The 25,548-nt window shown below is 53.6% G+C and overlaps 3 protein-coding genes and 1 long non-coding RNA gene across 4 annotated transcripts in view; 2 read left to right on the top strand and 2 right to left on the bottom strand.

The window, feature by feature from the left end:
* Positions 1-86: 86 nt before the first annotated feature.
* Positions 87-8,388, top strand: LOC122381879 (lipid droplet-regulating VLDL assembly factor AUP1-like). Its single transcript, XM_043366623.1, has 9 exons — positions 87-148; positions 1,964-2,112; positions 2,295-2,432; positions 3,613-3,763; positions 4,832-4,989; positions 6,000-6,161; positions 6,521-6,641; positions 6,944-7,088; positions 7,360-8,388. The coding sequence occupies exons 2-9, from the start codon at positions 2,072-2,074 to the stop codon at positions 7,653-7,655; spliced, it is 1,212 nt and encodes a 403-aa protein (XP_043222558.1). The 5' UTR covers positions 87-148; positions 1,964-2,071; the 3' UTR covers positions 7,656-8,388.
* Positions 8,389-9,110: 722 nt separating this feature from the next.
* On the bottom strand, positions 9,111-11,876 carry LOC122381880. The gene is made up of 2 exons (XR_006256600.1): positions 11,021-11,876; positions 9,111-10,559 (listed from the first exon to the last, which is right to left on the bottom strand). It is a non-coding gene; the product is annotated as an uncharacterized LOC122381880 (long non-coding RNA).
* Positions 11,877-16,389: 4,513 nt separating this feature from the next.
* On the top strand, positions 16,390-19,752 carry LOC122381878 (protein O-linked-mannose beta-1,2-N-acetylglucosaminyltransferase 1-like). Its single transcript, XM_043366622.1, has 2 exons — positions 16,390-16,825; positions 17,389-19,752. Exons 1-2 carry the CDS (start codon positions 16,819-16,821, stop codon positions 19,464-19,466), a joined length of 2,085 nt encoding a protein of 694 aa, XP_043222557.1. The 5' UTR covers positions 16,390-16,818; the 3' UTR covers positions 19,467-19,752.
* Positions 19,753-19,857: 105 nt separating this feature from the next.
* Positions 19,858-25,548, bottom strand: part of LOC122381877 (serine/arginine repetitive matrix protein 2-like) — a 32,603-nt gene continuing 26,912 nt past the window's right edge. Inside the window, exons 4-5 of the mRNA XM_043366621.1 lie at positions 22,336-22,460; positions 19,858-21,611 (exon numbers count right to left, since the gene is read on the bottom strand). Coding sequence (XP_043222556.1) covers positions 20,176-21,611; positions 22,336-22,460 — 1,561 coding nt within the window. The 3' untranslated portion in view covers positions 19,858-20,175. The remainder of the gene's footprint in view (positions 21,612-22,335; positions 22,461-25,548) is intronic.

Here is a 25,548-nt window from a genome sequence, read left to right as displayed (position 1 = left end):
CTCAGTGAGCAGATGTATTTTTATTTTTTGAACAGAATTTACGTTCCTTTTGCATTACACTTGCATTACCATTTGCATTACTCAGCTGCGTTTTGTGTCTGTCTGCCGCCTTTTCGTGCTGTGTTTCGTCGGCTGGTTACTGAGCATTGTAGTGTATTTGTTTGCTCATTTTGCTGTAAAAGTTGCTGTTGAGGAAATCTTTTTCAACACGTTTTCTATTGACACATTGATTATATTGGTAATTAAACCACATACTCTTAGGACGAATGGAACTTCGTTAAAAGAAAATGCTGTTCAATTCTTCAACATTGGAGACTCCTGATGAGATGATCCATGGTTGGTGGGAGCAACAGTTGCCAGTTGACGTCAGTTGAGAGGGATAGGCTATGTCTGGCTTTGAACTTTGAAGGGCACTTAAGACTTTGGCATCCAAATTTTCCCGTTACCTGGAATTGCGCGATCGGTTGGTGCTTGCGAAGGAGATGCTTGCCAATTAGATCTGTAAGAGGCAAAGGGAGCAGGATGCTCATAGGAATAATTGCTGCCTCTCTGTATAGTCTTCTTGATGTGTTTGTTGTACATGTTCTTGAAAATGTGAGGCCAGGTGGCTGGGGTGTACGCGGCAAGCTCTGCTCAGTGTGTAGGTTCAGGCTCGGTCAAGTCAACCCGTCCTGTCCATTCAAATGTTGAGCTTAGTTTTATAATAAGAACATTGTCTATTATACCACCATTGAAATTTAAAGGTCAAAGCGATTCAGTTCAAATTTTATAGATACCTACCCATATGATTGAATGATTGAATGAATAGGTGAACCAGAATACTGTTTGGCTCTGGTCTTACTAGCATGCAGCTGGTTTGTGCATGTAGCAAACCTAGCTGCTGACATTTATTGGCTTCTCAATGCACAGACCACATGAGATTGATCAATGAAAAGCTAGAAAACTAACAAGCTGACAACCTGCAGATGGAAAACTGTGGTTAGGGTTGAGAAGTGCCCAGAGGCTGGTGCCCACACTAAAGCTTGCTGAAATTTTAGCAAATGTGTAACAAGTGAGTTTTGTCAGATAAGGTACCTAATACATCTAGGAAAAAAATGGACTGGAAATAAATACACGTTATGCCGAATATGTCTGGCGTAGTGGCAGGATTGTGCCAAAAATTTCAGTGCACATCCGGCGTAGCTTCGCATTCGCTGAATTCAGCGCCTGGCAGAGGCTGGATTATCTGGTGTGGGGTGGCTGCATAATTTTTGGGGGAAAGACGGTCACCAAATTTAGTCGGCACGCTGGTCAATCTAGCAGCAGATTCGCTCTGCAGGCGGCTTTGGAGATATTTCGGGACGAGACGTCTCCGCCCCGGTCGTCGCGTGCTCGAACTGGGGAGCCACCCTGAGTCTACTCAGCGGAGGAGCAACCACCCAGGTGACGCCTCAACCCTCGGCGTGAAGATAGGTATAGAAGACCTTGTTGAATATCGCCGAGCATCGTTAGGTAATACTGCAGTGGGTTCCTGTCCTGTCCACTGCGGTATCGAGGGTAAAGAGAGCGCAGACAACCTGGCGAAACAAGCAACCGCCCTGCCCTCAAACGCACGCTCACTGACCAGGGCGGTGCATGGTACGGCATCGTATCAATTGCGCGACAACTAACTAGTCCGAGTCAGTCCGAGTCTCTATTCAAGCCACTCCTCGTTAGCGGCGTGCACCGAATCTGCTGTCTCCACTCCGCGGCGTGCCAGCAGTGCCCAGGCAAGCGGTGCCCAAAACAATAAACAATCGTTGACTCTCACGCTGAACGCATTTCGTCGGACTCTGGAGGTGGATTTGAACTTTGAACAGACTCTGGATGTGAAGAGCTCCCATATGTGCTCATGAGTCCGGGACGCTGTTGCATATTCACCTAAACACCTGGTCACTATCCAGCAGAGTATTATTGTGCTGTGCTTATGTAAACTTCTTTTCAGTCTGCACTTTTTGGAAGACGACAACCAACATCATTCAGCCAACAAGATACACTGTTTCTGCTATGTAGTAATATTTTGTAGCTGTTATCCATATTGAAAGTAATCAAAATGGCTAATTCGGAACTGAAGTCATTATTTCATTTAAAGAGGTAAGTAGAACATATGCTAGATGTTCTCTCAGTTGCATAAAGTGCATGTCCGTTTTGAGTCATTTTTACGGTGTTACCTGTTGTGAAAAGGACATCATTTTCAATTAAATCCAGCCCTCCCCTACGTGGGCTCTGCTATTGATTTTTCGCTCTGGTGTTGATGCAAATGCTCCACCCCACAGGCTGCCATCTGGTCTGCCGCTGCTGCTCTGCCTGCTGTACACACCGCTGGGACTATGTCTGCTGGTGGTGCGGTTCTTCATCAGTGCCCAGGCCCTGCTGGCCTTCACTGTGCTCCATTCAGACAGCCCACTGCGCAGGTAACTACGCAATTAACTCCACTCGATTGGAGAGGTGTGATGTGACATTTGAGATTTGCTTTATAAGAATTACACTACAAGCAAGCGTGATAAAGCCTAATTTACTGAAAGATGTAATCTGGTCCTGGATGCCTAATTGAATGTTACCTCGATACACTGAGTTGGTACAAGCCTTCTCATCCGATATTGAAACACGCAAAATATCGCTACGATCCCTTGTAATGACGCTACGCGAGTCCTTTGGCGTGAATAAGGGCGTTATGCTCTCCTTCTCTTCGTCCTTTATTTTGTAACTCATGTCTTGTTACGAGCGATCGAGCGCAGCGAGCGAGCGAGTTCATACTGAATTAAGGGAAAATCCTGAGTATGAGCGGCCGGCCGTGAGGACGCTCTTCAAAAGCCACTTGGACGTAAAAGTTCTGTGGTGTGATGGCCACCATGCGTTCTTGCCAACCACCGCACGTGGCGCGTGGTAAAGTTGGACATTTTTTAAGAAACCCCAAAATTGCAACCTCAATAACGGCACAACCGTTGGGCCGATTGAATTAAAACTCGGTACACAGTTAGGTCTCCATCAGATAATTCATCTGCATGTGTTAAGGTTGGGGTGCTACAGCACGTGCGCACGTGCAGGGGGCGGTCCCAGATCTCGAACACGGCTGGGCCGATTGCGCTCAAATTTGGTACACGGTTGGGAACCAGTTAGTAGGGTGCCGTGCAAAAGTCAGTTTGGACCCCGCTTGCACGTGCGCACGTGCAGAATGCCGCTTCCAGATCTCAGGAACGGCTGGCTGGGCCGATTGCGTTCAAATTTGGCACACCGCTAGCGACCGGTTAGAAGGGTGCTTTGCACAAGCCCGTTGGAAGTACCCTCTCGCCCTTGCGCACGTGCAGGGCTCACTATCTCGCTCGCTCGTTCTTCGCCCAAAAGGTGTTTTACTGGTGTGCTACATTGGGAATGGTGGTGAGGGAACTACGAGGCGATGTCCCCCGTTCCCGCCCCTTCCCCCCAAGCCTGGTGATCTGGGTCATATTGTCTGCCGTGTTATGAGTGGTGGTACATAATTATCTTCTGATGAGAAAATGTCCTCATTTCCCAGTCTGGTGATATGGCTCATGTCTGCTGTTCTGGTAGTAGTGGAACGCTCCTCTGACACCTCTATGTTTCCCTTGTCCGCAGCTTTGTGGTACGAGTCATGTCTGCGGTGCTGGGAGTGGTGGTTCGCACCGATCCTGACCACCGGCCGGACGGACGGCCGCGCCTGCTGCTGGCCAACAGTGTCTCCTGTCTGGACCCGCTGGCGCTCCAGCTGGCCACCTCATGCGACTCGGTGAGTGAGGGCACCGGGGGGTGGTCCGCCCGGTGGTGGTTCGTCCGGTGATGACCCATGTGGTAGTGATCCGTCTGCTGGTGCAGGCGATGGTGCGGTCTCTGCCTCTCTGGTGTTGCAGTGACTGTTATGAAGAGTGGCTCGTGTCCCACTCTTTATAACAGAGGAGATTGGGGAGGAGTGATGGACTCAGTTAGAATGTGGGAAATCGAAAAAGATATCGAGTGGCGGGGCGTGACTAGGAAAACGTCGTGCCTTGACATTGAGTCATCCGAACCGTTAGTAAGAAGAATGTGCTGTTCTGTTGTGGGATATATCAGATTGCTGTGCTAGATAACAGTTCTTACTTTTTATGAATATGCGAGTTGTTTGGTCTTATCTGACATTTTTTACTTAACTATGTCATGGGAGGTTTTTTACCACTATTTCCCGGTTTTGCCATTTATCTTGTACTTTTTTTGAACACTTGAAGTTCATCTCCTGACATCGCTGGCACGTGAATTCTTTCTTTTTTGCAAGGCTATCTCAACGACTGCGAGCACGTTCCGAATGACGTCACGTATCACCGGCGTCATCTGAGAAACGTGTTTCCCGCTCGTTTTTGTTTTTGCTTGATATTTTTGGTTTACCGGTATTTACTGTGCGAGACCATCTTCGTTGGGTGGTTTTCACTTGCTTAGTCCGAACTAAAGGCTATCGGGAAATTTCTTTGGCGCTTCGTTTTACGTTTATTTCATTGTTTATCATATCAATCTGACCTAACCGGCTTGGCGAGGTACTGTCATAAGATTCAGCCCTTTTGTCTTTTTGTAAGTTGGTAATCGGACCTGCTCCTCCACATCGGTATTTGGTCCTTACTTGTTTTCCTTTATCTGACCAAATGGCCACTGGCGTGCGCAGGAATATGCAATATGCATAGCCTCTAACTGACCGTGTCAGTCTCATGTAGGGTCACACTATCGCTGGGCTTCTTGAATGGATCACTATGCGTGTTGTCATGCTCTACCCTGACCTGTCAACACCAGGACCCCTCTGCGTGCTGTCCTGATCCGTCTCTGCCGACCCCAGGGCTGTGCGGCCGGCACCTGGTCAGTGGTGCAGTACGCCCTCCGTCAGCGGGTGCTCGCTAGTCCGGAGGCTGTACAGCAGTTCCTGGCCGCAGAGGGCCGCTCGCTGCTGCTCCAGCCGGAGGGCGCCAACACCAGCGGACGCGCCGGACTGCTCAAGTAAGAATTCTGTTCGGACGCGCCGGACTGCTCAAGTAAGAACGCAGGTCGGACGGCCGGACTGCTCAAGTAAGGACGCAGATCTGACGGTATCCACTGACTTTTGGAATGTTCAGTTCAGTAGATCGGTAGAGAGTCCGGTTTTTTGGTAGAGTGGGATGCTTAGGGCAGTAATAGGTGGTTTTACAAATATTTTTATAAAAATATTTTCATAGAATCATAGAGGGACAATGGTCCTGGTTCGTCTAGAGTACCTTTGCACACGATGTTTAATGAACCGTTTCATGCGGAATCTCGGAACGTCAAAAAGGAACATACAGAGCGCGTATGCAGTCACCTTTTGTCAAACGATTACAGCTTAACAACCATGTTCGTTTGATTGCTTTGTATGACCAGAGATAATAGTTCCCTTGCTCATTGTCTTTTTCCTGATGGGTACCTTTTGCAAGGATAGATATTTTTCGCTTAACACACCATTTAAAGCTTTAAGCCTGTTCTGGAAGTTACGCGCTCTGTTTAGTGATAGCCGTGATCCCTGAAGATGTGCTCGGATAGTTGCACAATAGTGGCTCCACTCTGAGTCAGCTCGATCATGGCCAAAGTTCAATGGCGGTCCGCTCCGTCGCGCTGACGGGGAAGTTTGCTACTTCAGTAGTCGGTGACACGGCAGACGGCGGTACGATGTGTCGTTTTTACTCTCACTGGCCGGCCTGATGGAGAGTGGGAATAGCCCAGTGCTAGCAGAGCTGCAGCAAGGCTGTCAATGATTGCTTTTGTTGCCGATATGAGTGCTCATTATTTCTCAACTGTTCTTTTTCAAACCCTATAACCCCATAATAAACAAAACGTATAACTAAGCCCTCGCTGTCGTAGGTGGTCAAGCTAAGGTATTTATCTTTTTTTGACATCCGGAGCCCAGTTTGGTATGTGATAACCGTGCTACATTAATTTCGGCAGATATTTGCCGGTATTGCTTCTTACCTCTGACTGACTGTTTTCCCGTGGTTCAGGTTCTCGCCACAGAACGTGCCGACCACGCTGGAGGTGCAGCCGGTGGCGATCCGCGCCCAGCGGCTGCCGCTGGCCGACGTCAGCGTCAGCACCCTGACGTCATCGGCGCTCTCCGACCTGCTCTACTTCCTGTTCGTGCCGGGCACCCTGTTCACCGTCAGGTGGGTCCTGCTCTACTTTCTGTTCGTGCCGGGCACCCTGTTCACCGTCAGGTGGGTCCTGCTGTACCTCCTGTTCGTGCCGGGCACCCTGTTCACCGTCAGGTGGGTCCTGCTCTTCCTCCTGTTCGTTCAGCTTCGAGCTCTTGAAAGTATGGGATTTGAGGCGCTGTCCGTGCGTATTTGACACTAATGTTATGCTCTTGTCAGTGTCTTGCTAATGAGCAGATATGTTTGGTTCATCACTGGATTGCACCGTCCGATTTCAGTATGTGGATTGTGGATTTATGATGTTGGGCATTGTTGAATTACATCTGTTATATTATATATACCTGTTCTCAAATCTTGATGTACCTTTCCAGTTTTCTGAAGCCAATTAAGATGGAAGAGGGAGAAGCGATTGCAGAATTTTTGGAACGCGTCCGACTGGCAATAGCACTTCATTTGAAAATAACGCCTACCAAGTTTTCTGCAGGCGATAAAGTGAGTTCTGTTCGTGAAATGATATGCTTTATTGTGCTTTTTGTTGACGTGATTTACATGTAATGTCGACTGTTACTCTCAAATATGTCATTTAGTGCATCTATATTCACCGTGAGGCGGGGCCTGCAGTATTGGATATTCTCTCCCCACTGGCGTATAATCGATTATCTCCGTGACCAGGCAGCGTCTATTCTCACAGTCCTGACGTATTATCGACTATCTTTGCGGCCAGACGGAGCCTGGGTGTATCACACATTTTCTCGGTGCTCGTGCATGATGTGACCGACTATCTCTGCTTCCAGGCAGAGCTGGTGAAGCGCGAGACGTTTGTGGCGGCGCCGCGGCCTCCCCGGCCGGCCGGTGTCGGCGCTGAGCTGCAGAGGATGGCCGGCCAGGTGAAGGAGGTGCTGCCCCGCGTGCCCCTGGCCACCATCATGACTGACCTCAGTGAGTTTTCGGCAGTCGCATCTTGACATGATTTTGGTGGTGGGGACAGGACTACAGCTGACGGCGAGCTGGCGTGCGGCTGAGCTTTTTGTTGTGTTTGTCGTGAAGCATGCAACGCATAGAAAAAGTCAGATTGTTGGTGTGATATCTGTGAAGATGAACTCACGTTATACCAGTTGCTGTTGAAGAGGATCATGGAGTACATAACCAGTAATGAGCCGCACTCGTCCCGTTGTCTTCGTTTCTAACTCTCCCGTCTGTGTGCCCTCAGAGCGGACCCGCAGCGTGGACCAGACGATCGCCAACCTCCTGGAGGGTGTGGTGCGGTACGTTCCGGAGCCGGCCGCCGCCGCCGCCGCCGGCCCGGCCGCCGGCGCCGCGGCGGGGCCGGCCGGCGCGCCGCTGCGGCCCGGCGCCACCGACCTGCACACGGGCGCCGATACGTTCTCCCGTACCTCGGCCGGCCGACAGCTGTCGTTTGAGGAGCGCAAACGGCGCCTGCTCGAGAACGCCCGGCGGCGCTACATCGAGCGACACGGTCTCAAGGTGCCGGGCTACAACTGCTGACGGCGGCCCGGCTGCTGAGACTGCTGATCGCTGCTGAGCCTGCTGATAACTGTAGACGGTGATGTACCCTTACCCGACGGGTCACCGGGGCGGGCCACCGCGCCGCTAACTCAGACCCGCCCCCTGTCTGGCCGACCTTCCGTCGAGACAGACGGCTGCAGCCGTGTCGGCTGCTGAGATCTGTACATTACATGTACCGCCAACCGGGGAGCTGGGGCTCTGTCCCGGGAATCTGAGCAATTATGACGGAGCTGGCGTAGCTGGCTTCCCATACTGACATGAATACTGCTGCTACGTCGTGAGCTTGTTTGTTAGAGCGTCAGTCTCTTGTGTAAGATCCACTCCGGACTGCCCGAATGAGATAGCGAGCAGCTCGCTAGTACCGTACCGAATATGTATTTTCTGGCAGTGATACCTGGACGTGAGATCGTGGTTGTGTGTCCCACGGTTGTCAGGCGCCGGGCTGTCGGGTCGTTGTTGAGTTGACAGGTGTGTGGTTGGTACTTTGTCTGGGTGGGATGGTTCAGTGGGGTGCGGTGGCGGGCCGGTTTCTGGTCCACGCCAGACCGCTTGGTCCGCACTGGATCGGCTCTCACAGGTCCCGTCTTGCCGCCGGTTGCGTTCGCTGCTGGTGGTGTCTGAACCCCCGCTGTCCAGCCCGTCTCCAGAGTCGACCGCCAACGCTGGCACGGATTTTTGGTACGGAATGTCAAACAATTATGACTTAATATAATTAAAAGATGGCTGCTTGTTTGCTACTGCTAGTGCCAAGTACTGGTGTTAGGTGGCTTTCCAGGCCCATGTCCCGAGCACGGACTCATCTTGCAGCGATAGCGTTTAGGTGTAATATCATTTGTCGATCTGCATTGCCTGAAGTGAGTAGTGTTCATGTAAAGTAAAGTTTATCGAGGGTAATTTGCTCTGGTATCGTAACCGACTTAATCAAATACTGAAGTGAGAGGTTTTCGCGATAATATAGAGGTGAATGATGTTCTTGAGAATAAATATCGAGACATTATCTTTATTGATTTACTCGTTTCCATCCTCCACGCTCGATACCAGCTGAGTAGCTACGGTTTACTAGCATCCAGTAGCCTTTTGATTTACGAGTAGGTGTGAACAGCAGGTGTATCGCAGCTTACTGAATGCCTCGGCCTGCCATTTTTTGCTGATGTCTCCTTCGACCTTTGACATCACGCGCCTCGTGACTGATACCATGGATGTCACGTGAAATGTGTCTGCCATCAAATTGTCCTTATCTTGTCGCGTGACTGTGGTTCGACCTCCATATTCGAGTTGTTCCATCTCGCAGCCGGGAGGCCTTCTGATAGACCGCGTCGAATGTGTAAACTGACTGGTCTGTGCGTGAAACGCCATGGATAGATATTTAGGTACTATGATCACTGCCGGTTAGCATCCAGACCTGGTCCGTTTCGTGATTACATTCAGGGCAGATGATAATGAAGATGATATATTTACCTGCACCACGAATCACGATACAATGTATAGGGAGGCTCAAGTCTTCAAACTACTTTAAACGTCAAACTATGAGGAAAAAACTTGTGATTTTTCGTTGTCATGTATCGACACTAGCAGTCCTAAATACAATATAACGATGCACACGTGTTAACATTAGGCACATTGTTTTATAGTCCAGACATCACTGGCACCATTTTCAGCTCACCGCAGTTCCGACAGTCATCAGTGATTAGGAATATAGGCGGCCACTTCATACTTGAACACTACAGCACGTGTCCTTGGAACACTTGACTCTGTGACCTAGATACACTGCGAGTCGGGACGCATGAGACACTTGCGCTATCATGTTAAACGTAACGATATTGAGTATTGACTCTCGGACTCAACTTACATTTGACGACTGGAATCCAACGCTTCAGGGCATAACACTATCAATAAATATTTCAACGAATGACACTTATCTGTTACGTTGCACTGTCCCCTCTAGCTACAGTTTGCTCCGCATCTGCCCGTTTTCACTCAGTGTAAACCGTTTTCCCATCGTTCCTTGGGCGTTGTCCATTAGATGCTGCGGAATGCTGGGAACCTTTTCAGGCTCACTAGGCTTGGATGGCTCCTTTTCGGAAGTGGAGGCTCCAAGGGTGTACCTCTTGGCCATTGTGCCCTGGGCGTTGTCCATCAGATGCTGAGGCAGACGAGGGACAGACGCGCTTGACTTTGGAGTTTCCTGTTTAGCCGTGGATGTTCCAAGGGTGTGTCGCTTCCCCATCGTTCCTTGGGCATTGTCCATCAGATGTTGGGGAATTTGAGGAACTGTTTCAGGCTCACTAGGCCTTGAAGCTTCTTGTTTAGATGTTCCAAGGGTGTGTCGCTTTCCCATGGTTCCCTGGGCATTGTCCATCAAATACTGAGGAATTTGAGGAACTGTTTCAGGCTCACTGGGCTTCGATTGTTTTTCTTGGGCCGTGGAAGTTCCCAGGGTATACCTCTTGGCCATTGTTCCCTGAGCGTTGTCCATCAGATGCTGAGGGATGCTAGGAACCGTTTCAGGCTCACTAGTCTTGGAAGGTTCCTTTTCTTGGGCCGTGGAAGTTCCCAGAGTATACCTCTTGGCCATTGTGCCCTGAGCGTTGTCCATTAGATGTTGAGGGATGCTAGGAACCGTTTCAGGCTCACTAGTCTTGGAAGGTTCCTTTTCGGACGCGGAAGTTCGCAGGGTGAACCTTTTGGCCATCGTGCCCTGGGCGTTGTCCATCAGATGCTGGGGCAGACGGGGTACCGTCTCGTCGGCTGCGGCCTTGGGCGACATGTTCGGCATGCGACGATAGTGGCTCGGCTCGAGTCGTTCGTACCCAGTCGCTCTGAAGTGGCCAGACGGCGTGCCGTTGCTAGACGAAGTGTATTATCTCGTTGCTGACCGCCTATCTGCAAGGAAGGGAGACCCGAGTTCAGTTTGCAGACTGGTCGCTGCAGGTAATTTCATGAGGTGGTGGGGAACGTTTCGTTTTATTCTGGGTTACATGTGTGCCGCCGAGGCCGCTATCGCTCCTCAAACAGATGACAATGTTAGTCAGCCGCCACGGCAATGTGACTGAAATAGCCCATAGTTCAAAGTTACGATATAAATTCTTTTTTGGGGGCCGTTTTTTTTGGGATCAAGTTGACTAACGGAGTAATTAGCAGAGTCGTTACACAAGGTCATTGATCAGCTTGATCTAAAATTATGGGACAAAATAGTTACAAAAAATACCTTGTAATAACAGGCGCCGATGCTGTCTACCAATGCAAGGATACGGGCGGGTAGCAACTTTCGATAAGTGATTACAGAGCGAATGCGGATCCGAAAATTTTGAGCTGCGGTCTCAAAGAATAAACATGAAACTCACCTCGTAATATGATCCCAGCACGGCTCCTTCACAGACTTGTGACCAGAATACTGGCTTTTCCACAACCGGAGACCTCTCCTGCTCGGCTGTTCTCGATCGACAGACTTGCTGTCCTCAGCTGTAACTCAGACGCAGCTCGCGCTCTCTCAGCGTCTGCCGATGCTCCTTCCTCGCCTCGCAGATCGACTCTGCGGCGTCGTTCCCGACTCGTCCGACCTGACTGCCGAGCGGCGGACTTCCCGTCCCCCTCCTGAGATAACGTGGGTTCGGGGGTGGCGCTCGGGAAAACCGTGCCCTGAACAGCGTGAAGACCACACTTCTGGCCCGGAGAGCTGACACGTGCAGACCCGAAATGTGTGCCGACGAGGCCGCTATCGCTCCTCAAATAGGTGACAATGGCTCATGATACGTCCGGTCGTTCTTATCATGCCGCACGATAGCAGATAAGGACGTTTCTGGGGCGAATAGGTACAGATAATGTATGGGCTGGCCTTGTCTGGGTCGGTTTGGCTGACTTGCTATCTTCGGCGAGTCATGACTGGGAAGTTAAGTTTAAGCGCTTGGGAAGCCAGTGTGCATATTGAAGCGGATGTTCTCCTTGTGGGTGTCGCTCAACTGCGTGAGAATATACATACCAATATTTGTTGAGATGATATACCATAGGCGTAGGAACAGGGGGGGGGGGGGGGGCCGGGGGGGCCATGGCCCCCCCACTTTCGGAGGTGGGGGGGCCAGCAATGTTAACTGGCCCCCCCACTTTTTGCTGACTTAAGTGTCTGTCTGTACCTAACCTACCACCCGGTAACTTGACAACTATTCAGCTTGCCCTTTAATGAGGATTCCTTTTTGTTTCTACAGCGTTATTGACCGCAATTTCCTTCACTCAATGAAGGAAACCATATCAGAGACAAGACTGTGAGTCCTGGTGACAGCATTTTGTTGAATACGAGGCGCGGGACAGCGAGCACTGAAAAGGTATAGGCAATACTAAGACAATACTAGCACGGTGCAGGAGAATGCGTATACAAACGACCAACGCTTGACCTTATCTGCTTGGGGTCGGCATAGTTCGTCAAAGACGTACTAGCTGGGGGCCAGGGTGACCGTGCCTCAGCCTCGTTTCAAACAGGCTGGGGGCCAGCAATGTCTGTTTCTGCCCCTCCCCCTTCCACTTTCAGTGCAGTGACGGTCGCAGAGGGGGATCAGGGCCATGCCCTTCCCCCCTCCAAAGGCTAATCAGGGGGCCATCATATCATTTGGCCCCCCCAAACAACCAATGGGCCCCCATGGGCGTATGGGGCTAGTCTGGCCCTTATTCGATTGTCACGAGACTCAAGAATCCCACGCTAGCTATTAACAGCTCCCAAACCAGTCTTTGAGGGTCCTACACTGATCTCGGAGGGCCCTTCAGTGGCGGTCAAGCGCCCACATTGACCGCTGAGAACCCACATTGACCTCATTTGAGGGCCCCTAAACCGGCCTCAAGGGCCCAGCCGGCGTCTGAGGGCCTCACACCGGCCTCTGGTGACCTCATTTCTGTCTCTGGGGTGCCTTTAGGTGCCTTTGAGGGCCCCGCACTGAATTCTGAAGACCCGATGCCGGCCTCTAAGGGTCCGCATCGGCCTCTGAGGGTCCACCTTGGCCTGAGGGGTCCAACGCCGGCCCATGCCGGTCTTTTAGGGACCCACACTGACCTCTAAGGGCCCATGCTGACCTGTAAGGACCCACATTAGCCTATGAGGCCTTGCACGGGATTCTGAAGACCTGATGCCGGCCTCTGAGGCCCATCTTGGTTTTTGAGGGCCTTCTGCTGGTCTCTGGGTTCCAACACCGGCCCATGCCGGTATTTTAGGGTCCCACATTGACCTCTAAGGGCCCCGCACTGGATTCCGGAGATCCGATGCCGGTCTCCAACGGTCCGCATCGGCCTCTGAGGGCCCACCTTGGCCTATGAGGGCCCTCCGCTGGTCTCTAGGTTCCAAGTCCCTCCCATGCCGGTCTGTTACGGCCCCACACTGACCTCTAAGGGCCCATGCTGGCCTGTAAGGACACTCATTAGTCTCTGAGGGCCTTGCACTGGATTCTGAAGACCCGATGCTGGCCTCTGAGGCCCATCTTGGTTTTTGAGGGTCTTCTGCTGGCCTCTGGGGTCCAACACCGGCCCATGCCGGCATTTTAGGGTCCCACACTGACCTCTGAGGGCCCATACTGGCCTGTAAGGACCCACATTAGCCTCTGATGGCCCAAGTCGGCATCTTAAAGGAAAAGGGCCACCTTCGTGAAATATGAAGATATCGTTGTTTTTTATTTTGACATTATTATTTTTCATTTTCTTTTTAAAACTGGTGCCAGAAGTGCACAATTCGCTAAAAAGTATTTAAAACTATTTAACATATTGGTACTATGTTGATACTCTCTACGGCACCTACTGTATGATGGCATAGCGATGACGTCACACTCAAGCCAATCAGCGTTCAGAAGACAGACTCGTCGGATTGTGTCAGATAAGCTGATTGGTTAAAGCTGAGCTGGTTGGAGCTGATTGGTAAAAAACCAAAGCCTCGCCGCGGGTGGCTGTATTGTCGGATAAGAACGCATTCCTGGGATAAGGACGCATTCCTGGCGTATTTTCTTTTAAAATTGCCGATAACTACGAATGGAGGCCGAAATCGGCCGTAAGGAGGTAGACAGATAGGTTTTCGGACACGGGCTACAAGATGGCTATCTCAGTTTCAATCCCCATGTTAAAGGTGGCCCTTTTCCTTTAAGGTCTCATCCTGCCCTTTGCAGGCCCTGTACTGGTCTCTGAGGTCCTTAACCCTCGCCAGCCGGGGGGGGGGGGGGGGGTGCCGCCCCTCCATAGTTTTTTTTTCGCGATAGCTCCGAACACGCCGGCGATAGAGAGCTGAAGCTTGGCATACCTGACCTTTGAATCAAACGGGATCTTTTGACACCAACCGCATTTTCGGGTCAGATCAGGTCACTGACCCATGTGGTCATAAGTGAACCTCTGCACGGTCTTCAGATGTCGCAACTTCGCAACGCCCTCACTGCCAGAGGAGATTTCACAGGGAAATGAACCTTCGAGGACCTAGTATCCAATAGGAGTCTTTCAACTTGTATAATGTATATCTCGGATTTTTCCTAAAGTTCATATGAGGTCAGGTCATTTTCGTGACCTCACCATTAGGTATAAGTCAATGGGGATAAACTGAAAACTTTTTCTGGCGCCGGGAATGATCGATCTCCAACTATCTCAAGCACACCGAATCGTGATTTCATGCACTCCTTGCAAGGTTCGATGCGTCACTTTTGCAATGTTGACCTTGCGCGACGTCATTTATGAAGTTATAAGGGTCTTATTAGTTTTTCGTCAATAACTAGGTACTGATCAAATTGAGCTAGCGAGTCGGGAAAGCCACCTATGGACTCAAGAAGAACTGCCGAATCGAATGATATGCGACATGACCTCCTTCGACCAATTTCGTGACCTGGGGACGCCGACCTGACCGTGACCCGAGGTCAACACCCTAAGTTTACCTCACCCAAACAAAAAGTATATCATTCGACGCGCCTGAGAGAGGCGAACACGATGCTGGCAAAATCGCGGCTCTGCGGCCATTTTTTGCGAAGTTATTCACCAAAAACGGAACCGTGCCTTGAGGCACTTGACCTGACCTCAGAGGTCACCGGTTTTTGTTTGTTTTGTTGGGTTAGGCCCTTTCGGTCCAATGAGACCATTTCAGAGCCGGAAGGATGATAGGATATAGGGGGAGACATTGGTCTGGGCAGGCACCCTAGTGAGTCGCCGGGGCTGAGCCCGTCCAGAGGACAGGCCACCCAGCCCCAAGGCACTCACTGCACCCGGCTACGGGGTGCGCTCCCTCGGGAGCAGCGGTGCCGCTCCAAGGGAGCAGCCCGCATGAGATAAAGTTGCCTGTCCAGCCCGGAGGGGGCTGCGGTGTGGAGGAGAAGGATTTCAGTATCCTGAGGATAGAAGCACGGAACGGTGTCAGAGGTCACCGGTTGACCTAGGACCATAAAATCGGGTATCGATCTCTGCGTCCCGTAACGGCGCACACGCTCGTTTTACCGCGACGCGCTAGCTCCACCTGGGGCGAAACGGCGAGGGGGTCGTACCCGCCGGCCCGCCCCTTCGGCCAGCGCGTATGTAGAAAACCTATAGGACCGGGCCGTGGAGGGTTAAACTGGCCTCTGAAGGCCCAGACCGTCTAAAAATCCCACACCGGCCTCTGATAAGTGATAGTCAATCAGCCCAGTTGCAGTGGTCGCTGATATAAAACCTCTTAAAAACGTTATAGGCCTGGCTGAGCCTAGCTGGGCCGTTCATGCTGATTTTTATAGGTATATTGAAAAGACTCGCTTTGCACGTTTCACGCTTGCTCGTAATGAAAAAGTTGCTGGATGCCTCTGGAATTTGCATGGGTGCCAACGGCTGCGGAGGTCAGGGGAACGCGTCCATCAGTTTGAGCTTATGGACGGGAGACTCCCTGAAATTTCAACCATTTTTTTTCTTTTTTTGTCTCGATTTTTTTTTTACCTCTGAGCATGTTTGCGAAAACAAAGTGGCCGAAATCCGAGGAGAAATCGGATTTTGGGGGTAGGTTAGGTTTTGGACCTCTGGGACCCTGGCCCCCCCACTTTCGAAAACGTTCCTACGCCTATGTGATATACCTATTGGCATTGCTCTTTTGTTTACATAGTCAAGCGGTTGTTGCTTCTCATAAAAACGTGTACCTATTCATAAATAGTCGGTGGAAAGAGACCAAAGATATCGCAGGCCAAACCGAGATAACGAGATAACGCAGATTCAACTGTTCGGAGCGTAAGGTTCTGCTCTTCAGCCCTCTGTTTATTTGCTCTAGTTATATAACCGTCTGGTAAGACTCCTCCCCTCCGGTGAGGTCTTACCTATTCCATGAGGTCTCACTCATACAGTGAGACTCCTCCCCTCCGTTGAGGTCTCTCACTCGTAACGTTAGACTCCTCCACTGTCCGGTGAGGTTTCTCACTGGTATGGTACGGCGAGGTCTCCCACTTGTATGGCCCAGCAAGTTTCTCACTCGTATAGAAAGACTGCTCTTCCGCCTGGTGAGGTCTTTTCGACCATACGGGCGAGACAAGTAACGTCCGTCCTTCGAAACCTCTCGTAATTAACTGGTAGTGGTATCACTAACTAGACCAGAAAGGTAGCAGTATTCTATCGAGCGGCCTGTCTGCTGGGAGCCCTCACATGTAGCTTATGATGCCTGCCTCTCTTAGCCTCGTGACGACCTCTGTCGACTGTATATCTCTGCCTCCTCCCCGCCCTACCGCTCGCACCTGACTCGCCCGTTCCAGCCCGACCGGTGGGGCAGCTCGTCCGCCAATCAGCAGACGGGTCAACGACCTCGACTCGGCGCCGGGAGAGGACTCGACTCCAGCGGCCGTTTCGGGGTTCGACGGGCTGCTCCGCCTTCCCCGCAGCCTCTGCTGGTGTCTAACCTTGCTCAACGCTGTCGCCGGCTCTGGTGGCTCAGTTGGACATCAGACGGGCGGCCGAGCGAGGAGTTCAGTGCGTCTCTCCCCGGGTTCCATCTGTATTCTTTGACCCTCTGGCCGGTGCCGCACGCGGGACCCTATGTATTCCGATCAGTCCCCGGCAGCTTTTTGCACGGTGTACCGGTGTGGCGGAACGTCGCGGGTCCTGAAGGTATAGGGCCGAAGAGACGGTCTTGACTGCCAGCCCCTGTATACTGTGGTCTGCGCCGCCCGGCTGGACCAGCAGACATCACGCAATGGCAGGTGAGACCAGCGCTTCAGCCCTAGTGAAGTAAAATTAAGTAGACAATTTTGCTTTAGACGGTTGCGGTGTCGTTGCCTGTTATGTTCAGCGGGAAAAAGCGAAGATGTTTTACCTGCAATTTGGCGAACTAGTGAATGTATCGACAAACATTTTTAATTTCTCTTATTTAAATGTGCTATTAGCACCTTGATTTTCACAAATAAATTTCGCTCTACGATCTTTTTACCAGGTTCATTCTCCAATGCCGTGCTATTGTGGTGCTCTGGCTTCGACGTGTTCCTTTCTTCTTGTAATGATCATGCATTATTTTATTGTTTCGTTGTTTGTATATTTACCTTATAATAATTACTAGATGTTTTGTCGTTAAATTCTTCCCTTACTCCTGCCAGAAACATAAAACTTATCAATGTGTCCTTATGATCGATTTTTTTTTTCGTGAGTAGTTCATCTGATCTGGACATTTCTAACAATTCCGTTGAGCTCTTTTTATCCCAGTTTTAATTGTTGAAGTAACATGTCAACATGTATATGCGTGTGTATGACAACACTGATGTGATTGCAGGTTCCGTGGTCCGGCTGGCGGCGCTTCTGCTGTCTCCGCTGCTGCTGCTCCACACCACCACAGATGTCGCTGCTGCGGCGACGGTACCAGACCTTCTCGCTGTCGCCACCGATCCAGACGACGGACCCGAGCTCTGGCAGATCAAGCCGTCAGAGGTTACCCTCGAGGTGACTTCTTCCGGCCAGTCCTGTGAGGTGTGGGTGGGCGGGCGTCTGCTGCTCCACCGTCTCGGCCCGCCACTCGCTCTGCACGCTCTCTCTGTGAACCCACGGACCGGGCGCGCCACGGGGCACGTCATAGCATCCGGCGGTGTGCCGGCCGGAGCATTCGTGGAGATGGCAGCATTCATAGCCGACCTGCAGCCGGGCAGTGTGATCGTGCTCTGCCAGCATTCAGACGCAGAAATGGCTCTCGATGACACTTCAGACGAGATGTTTCGCTCACTGAACGCTAGTTTCGGGTCTGATCTGCAGGTGCGCTCGGCGCTGGCACTGGTCGCTGTGAAGGATGGTCCGATGCTAGCTGAGGGGTACCGCCCACACCTGGCGGCGCTGGAGCTCAACTCAACAGCACCCTCCGTTCGACTGGCTGTGTCGCTGCCGGTGGAGGCGCCCTGTCAGCCACCGATATCAAACTCTGTCTCCGACCGATCCAGGCTAGAGTTCTGTGAGAGATACGACGGCTACGGATCGCTGTGTGATTGTGACTCGCCGCTGCCGCTGCCACCCGTCCCCCGGCCGTTCACTGACGGAGAGCTGTTCCCGTTCCCCGTGATCGTGGTGTCTGCCGGCCGGCCACGCAACCTGCACCGATGTCTGGCCTCGCTGCTCGCCAACCCCGGCCTGGATCCGGCAAGGATTGTCGTCATCACCGCCAGTGAATCCGTGAACGAGTACTACAGCACCGATGACAGCAGTGACGGAGACGGAGAGGAGCTGCGGCACCTGTTACAACTGTACGGTGTCCGCTGGCACCCTGTGAATGCGTCACCGGTCAGCGGAGGTTTCACCGGCGGCTCACTACAGCATGCCGCTCTTCAGAATGCTCTCAGTTTGTTCCCCGCCGCAGAGAAACTTGTGCTGCTGGAAGACAGCGTCGTTGTATCGCCTGACCTGCTCAGCTTCTTCCAGCAGACGCATCACCTGCTGGACATAGACGTTAGCCTGTACGGCGTGTCAGCAGGTAATGAGCTCGGTTATCGACACGCTGTCTCGGACCGCACAGCTGTGTATAGAGTCGACTCGGCACCGGGCGGGGCGTGGCTCCTGACACGCCGTCTCGTCACAGACGATATCCTGCCGGTTTGGGGAGGGAGTGGGGGACCTGAGCCCGGGCTGAGTGAGTTACTAAGACTAGCCGACCTGCGCCTGGGACGTGAGTGCATCATCCCGGAGGTGCCGCGTTTCTACCGGTTTGTGTTCAATCAGAGTGATAACGGGACGGATTATCTGTACCACTGGGACCGGGCGTTGAGCCAGGGCCCGCCGGTGGCCCTGCGGGGCCTGGAGGACCTCCCCCTGCCGCGCTACCGGCGCCACCTGCAGGCACTCATCAGTAGCGCCACCAAACTGGACGGCACTCAGTCGCGGCTCGACTGTACGGAGATAGTACCCAGGAACGCCACCGCCGAGCCCCTGCTGCTCTCCGTGCTGATGATGAGCGGGTCGGACGGAGTCAGCTGGCAGCGAGCGGCCGCCTGTCTCGGTGTCTGGGACCGCGACCCGCGCGGCCACCACGCCGGCGTGTGGCGGCTGCGGCACGCGGGTGGCGGACCGCTGCTCGTACTGGCTGTACCGTTCTCGCCGCTCGCCGGGTATGCGACGCTGCACGGCCGCGGTACTATGCTGCTGGTATCGGCAGTGAGGTCTGCAGAGCAGCGGCGCCGTGGACGCTGGCCGCTGACTCTGCCCCGGCCCGGTCCTGACCGTGTGTTCGAGAGGTACCGCTGGGCAGCCGCGGCGGCGGGGCTGGACAGGACTCAGCTGGGGGAGGAGCTCGTTAGACGGGGTGTGGTAGATCATCACGACCTCACGGAAGATGAGGACGACGGAGATCTGAGGATGCGAGAGATGTCATAGGCGTGGCGATATTTTACTTAATGGATGAATGTGATAGTATTGGGCGGGCAGCCCAGTTATGTTTTATGACTGCTGGCCAGTGCTGGTTGTTTGCGATATTTCTATCACGCAGCCTGCAGGAATCGGTGATGTCTTTCGTGAGACGTGCGCTCAGCTCGGGGTACCGAGCGTTAGAATCTTGGTAATGTCGGGACTCGGGAGTGTGGTCAGTCAACGTTGTTAGCTTGTCGTACCGTAAAACGTTAGTTTTGAACCAATATTGAGCCAATAAATGACGTGTGGTCTATGCGTAGTTGTCGCAGCCGGTATCCACGCAGGTGGGGCTACCACATTGAGGCTTATTAGCGTGCCAGCATGCCATTTGCTAAGTGCTCAGCACTTCAGAGAAGGGTCTTGAATGTCAGTTTATTTATTCAAACCTGCACTCCACAAATACCGTGACGATGTTCCGACATTGCACTACGCGACAAACTACTCTCGTTTTGAGCGTCTCGCACCTAGAATAGACATAGCAACATACTATTTGACTCTCATCACTAACACTGTTAGTATATCACATTCACGGTATTTCGCGCACAGTATGACTGAAAACATTTGCTGTTTTCCGTATCACACCAATCAGTCGGTACAACGCTATTGCCATAGGAATTGGACCTCCCCCGGCCACCAGCTATGGCTCAAGTGTTCATTCGCGTCGCTAGATGGCGGGCTAGTAGGGATGGGCCACCACCCCAGCCCTGTAGTCGTATTGTGTCATGGCGTGCGGGTCGCTCATGCTGTGTCGGACGCGGCCGCGCACTTCGAAGCCCGGTTTCGGGTAGCCTCTCCTGTCGCCGTAGCCGTGCGCGGCGGGCGGCGCCTCCTCGGCGCGCTGGTGACGAGGCTCGTCGTCCCTGTAGAGGCGCGGGTCGTCCTGGTAGCGGCCGCGCGGCCGGGACTCGTCTCGGCGCTGCTCGCGCGCCGGCGCCGGCCGCCGCTCGCGCACGTCACAGCTGCGGTCGCGGCGGCGCGGCAGGTTCTGGCGGTAGTCGATCTCGAGCGTGGGCCGATGTCGGCCGGCGGGCTCGGCGGGCGGCAGCAGCGGGTCCCGGGCAGTGTCTCGGTCCAGGCCGGGCAGCCGGCTGGCGCCCTGCAGCTCCTGGTAGCGACTGCGCCGCTCGGCAGGCTGGCCGCCGCCGGAGCGGTGCCGGCCGGCCGGTGGTGGGGAGCTGGGCTGCTCGGCCGGCGCGCGGCCCCGCTGCCGCAGCTCGGCCGCCACCTGGGCTGAGGTGCGCCGCCACTGGGCCTGCTCCGACTCCAGGCCCGTGTCGCTGGAGCGCGACTTGGCCAGTCGGCCGGGCCGCGGCGCGTCGCTGGCCTCCGAGGGACGGCGCACTGCCGGCTGTCGGCGCGGCGGCGGCGGCTCCTGCACCGGCTCCGGCTCGAACTCTGACCAGTCGGGAGCGCGGCTGACACGCACCGGCGCCGCCGCCGGGTCCTCGAAGCTCATAGCGCGTGTGAAGGGCGTGGCCTCCGCGGCGCTGCGCACCCAGCGGTCGACGCGGGCGCGCACCTCGTCCGGGCGCGGGTCACTGTCGGCGGGGAACGGAGCGCTGTCGGCGGCCGGCGGGGGTGGCTCGACGTGCCGGCCGGTGCGCACGGCGCCGCGCACGCGCTCCTCGCCGCGGTCCTCGTGACGTCGGTGGTCGGCGCGCACCTCCGGACGGTACTCGGGCCGAGGCTCGGGGCGGCCGACGGGCTCGCGGCGCGGCCGGTCGAGCTCGTCAGGTGCTGCGCGTCTGAAGATGTCGGCCACGTGCGGCCGTCCGCGGGCGTCCCTCCTCAGATCCTCCTCAGTCGGGTCGGCGGCCGGAACGGGCGGGAGCGGCGCCGGCGGCTCCGGGCCGGCGCTGTCCGCCCGGGAGGCGCGCGGCCGGCGCCAGCCCTTCTCCGGCTCTCCCAGGCCGCCGTCCCTCGACTCGTGGCTGATGTTCAGGTTGTTGCGCACGTTTCTGGGGTCTCTGGGTTCGTCCCTGTCCGGCTGCGGCATACGCCATCCCTTCTCTGCGCGCGGGTCGCGGGAGGCAGGCGGAGGATCGGCTCTGCCGCCGGCGTCTGGCACGCTGTTCTGACGCCAGATGCGGCCGCCGCCGTGCTCCGGAACACCTGCGGCAGAGAACAGACGCGGTTAGAGCAGCTTATCATACCGGGCGACACGGCCGCACCCACTCCGGGATGGAGCCCACGCATGTAGCGCGCCTCACGGCCGGAACATGGCTCTCCGCCGCTTACTCAGGTATCACCAGACAACAGAGTGATGGATCGCCGCATTACCTGGTCGAGATAAAAAAGGTAGGCGCTCATTACAAACACAGGCGGGCCTAAAGAGGAACTGTAACCCTGGCTTCGGCTTACACCACCGAGAGATTATGTAGATGTCCTCTGGAATGCAGTCGCTGTGGCGCAATGAACCAGTGAGGCAAACGGGTCTTGCGCCCTGTCTATGAACCCCAGGGCCACCGGACAGGACCCTGATATATCGCCACTTTGTTATGGTGTAACTCGGTGGAGTAAGGGTCACTGAGATAATAATCATGTGCAAATAGAAAGTAATTTGCTGTCATTTGACTTGATTCCTGGCAATACCCTAACGAATATGCAAATACGTACGCTTTATCCTAGATGCAGGTAATTTTTATTTTCCATAAATGCGGAATGAACGTTTTTTAAGTTTTAAAAGACCTTATGACTACGTAGATACAGACCGAGCTCAAAGGTCTAAGGCACTGTAAGATACGACTGATGGGCAGTCAGTCTATCACCCGCGACTTTATCAGGGATTTTCCGTCATTATTCGTGGCACGCGAATATGACGTCATTCTCAACTCACCGATGCCGGGAGAGGTGGGCTTTTTCGGCGCCACGGCCGGCGGCGGGGTGACCTCTTTCTGCTCCATCTGCACAAACTTGAGCCGAGCATTGTTGAACCTGTCTTGTGGCGACGTCGAGGGCGATCTGAAACAAGATGAAACACAGATGGTCAGTTTTCGATGACTGGAGTAAAAGCTCGTCGTTTCGGGCATTTTTATGCGGAGATATGGTCCCTCGTATCACAATGAATGACTTTCATGCTGTAGATATGCAGGGGGCCTAAGAGGATTTCTCTATGAATAATTCACATCTAGCGGTGTCCACGGCTGTGCGGTTCGGCGATGACGGCCGTGTTTGCTGTCGGTTCATCCGCGGGGATTGGCGGGATCCGCCGCTTGGGACGGTGGTCGGTCGGTAGGTCGGTCCGTTATCTCATGGCCAGTGTGTCTCTCGATGGGTCTGATCAGCCACCGACCGGTAGGTACACCAGCGGCAGGCCACACGTTGGCCTCCAGTAGCCGCCGCCGAACGATGCCGGAGGAAGACCGGCACGGGCGATGAGACACAGGCGATGGGAGCTTTAGACGGTGGATGACCGTGTCCGTCATAGAGTAATGGGAGACGGCGGACTATCGCTGGGCAATGAGAAACGGCGGAGGACCATCACTCATGGGCAATGAGAAACGGCGGATGACCATTACCGGGGCAATGGGAGGCGGTGGAGGACCATCATCTGGCAATGGGAGGTGGCAGAGGACCATCAATGGGCAATGGGTGACAGCGGACGACCTAACGAGCGGTGGAATACAGACGGGCAATGGGAGGCTCCGATGACAGACTCCGTTTGCGAGCCATGTGATACGATTGGGGACCGCCACCGGTGGCTGAGGGCCGATCGTGGCCACACCGACAGACGGCGGATTACGGAAACCTGACGAGCGGCGGGGAATTTGCACTCAAAGCGGGTCACAGGGACGTGATTTAAACGGTGATGTGAGTCCCTACTGCTTCATTCAGTTTCACTAATCGCAGCGGGAATGGATTCGGTATGACGGGATGTAAAGGGACACACGGGACAAGGTCGAGATGAGACGGGACAAGACCTGGGACAAAGCCAAACAAATAGGGGATATACGGACGGACAGAGATGGGCGGAATAGACAGAGCAGGACGGGTGAGTTAGAGACAGCTCAGCAATAGAGTTGCGGGCCAGACGTCCGTGAGATGTCATTTAAATGCAACCATTGAAGCTGCCAACCGTCTTACAGCGTGGAAAGGATTGCAAGGAGCAGGTGAGACACATTGCTAACAGGAAGACAGGCAGACATTACTGGTTGAAGAGTAGCATTAGACGGGATAACGAGGCGACATTCGAGTGACGACACGCGATAATGTCAGCAACGCTGTCCGAACAAGATGCCAGCTTAAGATGACAATAACAAATACAATGTGTTCATTGCGTAGCCGATTACAGAGCTAAGACTTCCATACCACGGTGCTTCAAGGTTGGAGCCGTCAAATACAATGCGTGTGATTGTGAACCCGTTTTAAAGTCAACAAGGCCTCGTCCGACCTGATTCGGTCTGAGAGCTATTGTTGAGTGAGTGTGGAGCCACCCGCCGGCCCAGTCAATTCTCTATATACCGTGGCCCAGTCGTTTTCCGAGCGAACAGCGTGCGCCGCACTTGAATAGGCCGTTGCGTAATTTGGGTGACGGCGGGCAACGAGCATCTTTCGAGGGAACGCATGCCTTGTACGCAGCATTTCATTCTTGCGACATAAACCACACAATGCAACGGGGACCGAGTTGAGTCGTCTCGTAAAGATTCGAGCTTCTTCGTTCTTCGTGACGTAAACTGCCTGTCACCATTTGTCTCAGTATTACATGAGCCACGTGACGAAGGTGCCCGCTAGTCACCAGAAACGTGATTTTCGTTAGACATTATGACATGTCATTACAAGGGGCACCATCTTTCCTGTGTGATGACACACACCAGTAAAATGGACATACAGAATCGGTCTAATTTCCTCCAGTCTTCCACATCAGAGGAGCCTGTCTTCCGTAATCAGCAGCTGAGGTGGATGAATGGCGACGTAGTTTGCAGCAAAAAGTGAGTTAAATGCGCACAAATCAGCCCAAAGCTGTGTGGCGCAGGGAAGGATCCGGACACGCAGGACCCTGCAGCGGGCTGTGCGTCGGTGAAAGCCTCGCTCCGTCTGCCGGGGGCGGCTCGGCAGGCGGCTGCTGACGCAAGCTGTGCGTTGCCGCCGCGGGCCAGGGGTGCGGCCAGCCGGCTCCGGTCCGACCAGAGCGGGGTACGGAGCGGGACCGCCGCCGGCGTCTCTGTTTTTACCGACACCGGCCAGTTGGTCTACCAACAAAAACACTCGGCCGGTCGCGGCGGCCCGCGCCGGCGGCTGAGGTATGGCCGCGCCGACAACTGGAAGGTGGGTGGCACGGCGCCCCGGTGCACGGAGCGGCGCGGTGACGACTGAACGCACAACGTGGGTTATGGACCTCTCGACTACTGACGACTGGGAACACAACAGGGACCATGGTATGGATGATGGATGGGCACAGAAACAGAGTACAAAAAGTGACCGGGGTTTCTCAAACGCTCAGGCCGGCCAGAGCGTCGTCCGGTCTTTATAAATGGAGCAGGGAAAGTAAAGCCACACTGGCGACATAAATGAAATGTGACTGGATGTCAACACGATCAAACTGCCATCATATTGAATTATAATCAGCTGCAGTTCGGCTATATTCACTCCATCGGACCGACCGAGCGGGCTGGTTTTTTTTTAATTTAATTTTACACACCATTGTAACTTAGGGCAATAATGCATATCACTACTTTCATCACTGGAAACTTTAAACTCAGTATACCGTTTCCATTCAATGCAGCAGAAGAAAGGATGTAGCAACGACCACGCCCATCGTGACCTTCGCTACCTTCCTCATCCCTATCGCACCATTCTATCCATCAGTTCCGTTTAACTGAATGATTGAGGCGTACATAAATAGACTGTAAAAACATTAATCCCTTCAAGTCGGCTCCTAATAATCTCCGAGACGAAATCACGCCATCTTTCCTCTTCTGGCTGAAGGGAAGCGGAAGGGACTGACAGACTCTAATGAGCTCTGTGGTTTAGGGCTCTCAGCACCACTCCAGACGGAGCTGGTAGATCAGGGAAGCGGCAGCAATTATGAACGAAGCATGAGCAGTGTAGT

Source organism: Amphibalanus amphitrite, unplaced genomic scaffold (assembly GCF_019059575.1).
Source record: "Amphibalanus amphitrite isolate SeventyFive unplaced genomic scaffold, NRLGWU_Aamphi_draft 000129F_arrow, whole genome shotgun sequence".
NCBI lineage: Eukaryota > Metazoa > Arthropoda > Thecostraca > Balanomorpha > Balanidae > Amphibalanus > Amphibalanus amphitrite.
The sequence above is the reverse complement of the archived record's forward strand: the minus strand, read 5'-3'. Positions and strand labels throughout refer to the sequence as shown.

Coding starts and splice junctions, on each gene's coding strand:
- LOC122381879 (XM_043366623.1), top strand. CDS start 2,072: ATGGCTAATTCGGAACTGAAGTCATTATTTCATTTAAAGAG. Junction 3,764..4,831: donor TGGCCACCTCATGCGACTCG/GTGAGTGAGGGC, acceptor TGCCGACCCCAG/GGCTGTGCGGCCGGCACCTG. Junction 6,162..6,520: donor GGCACCCTGTTCACCGTCAG/GTGGGTCCTGCT, acceptor GTACCTTTCCAG/TTTTCTGAAGCCAATTAAGA.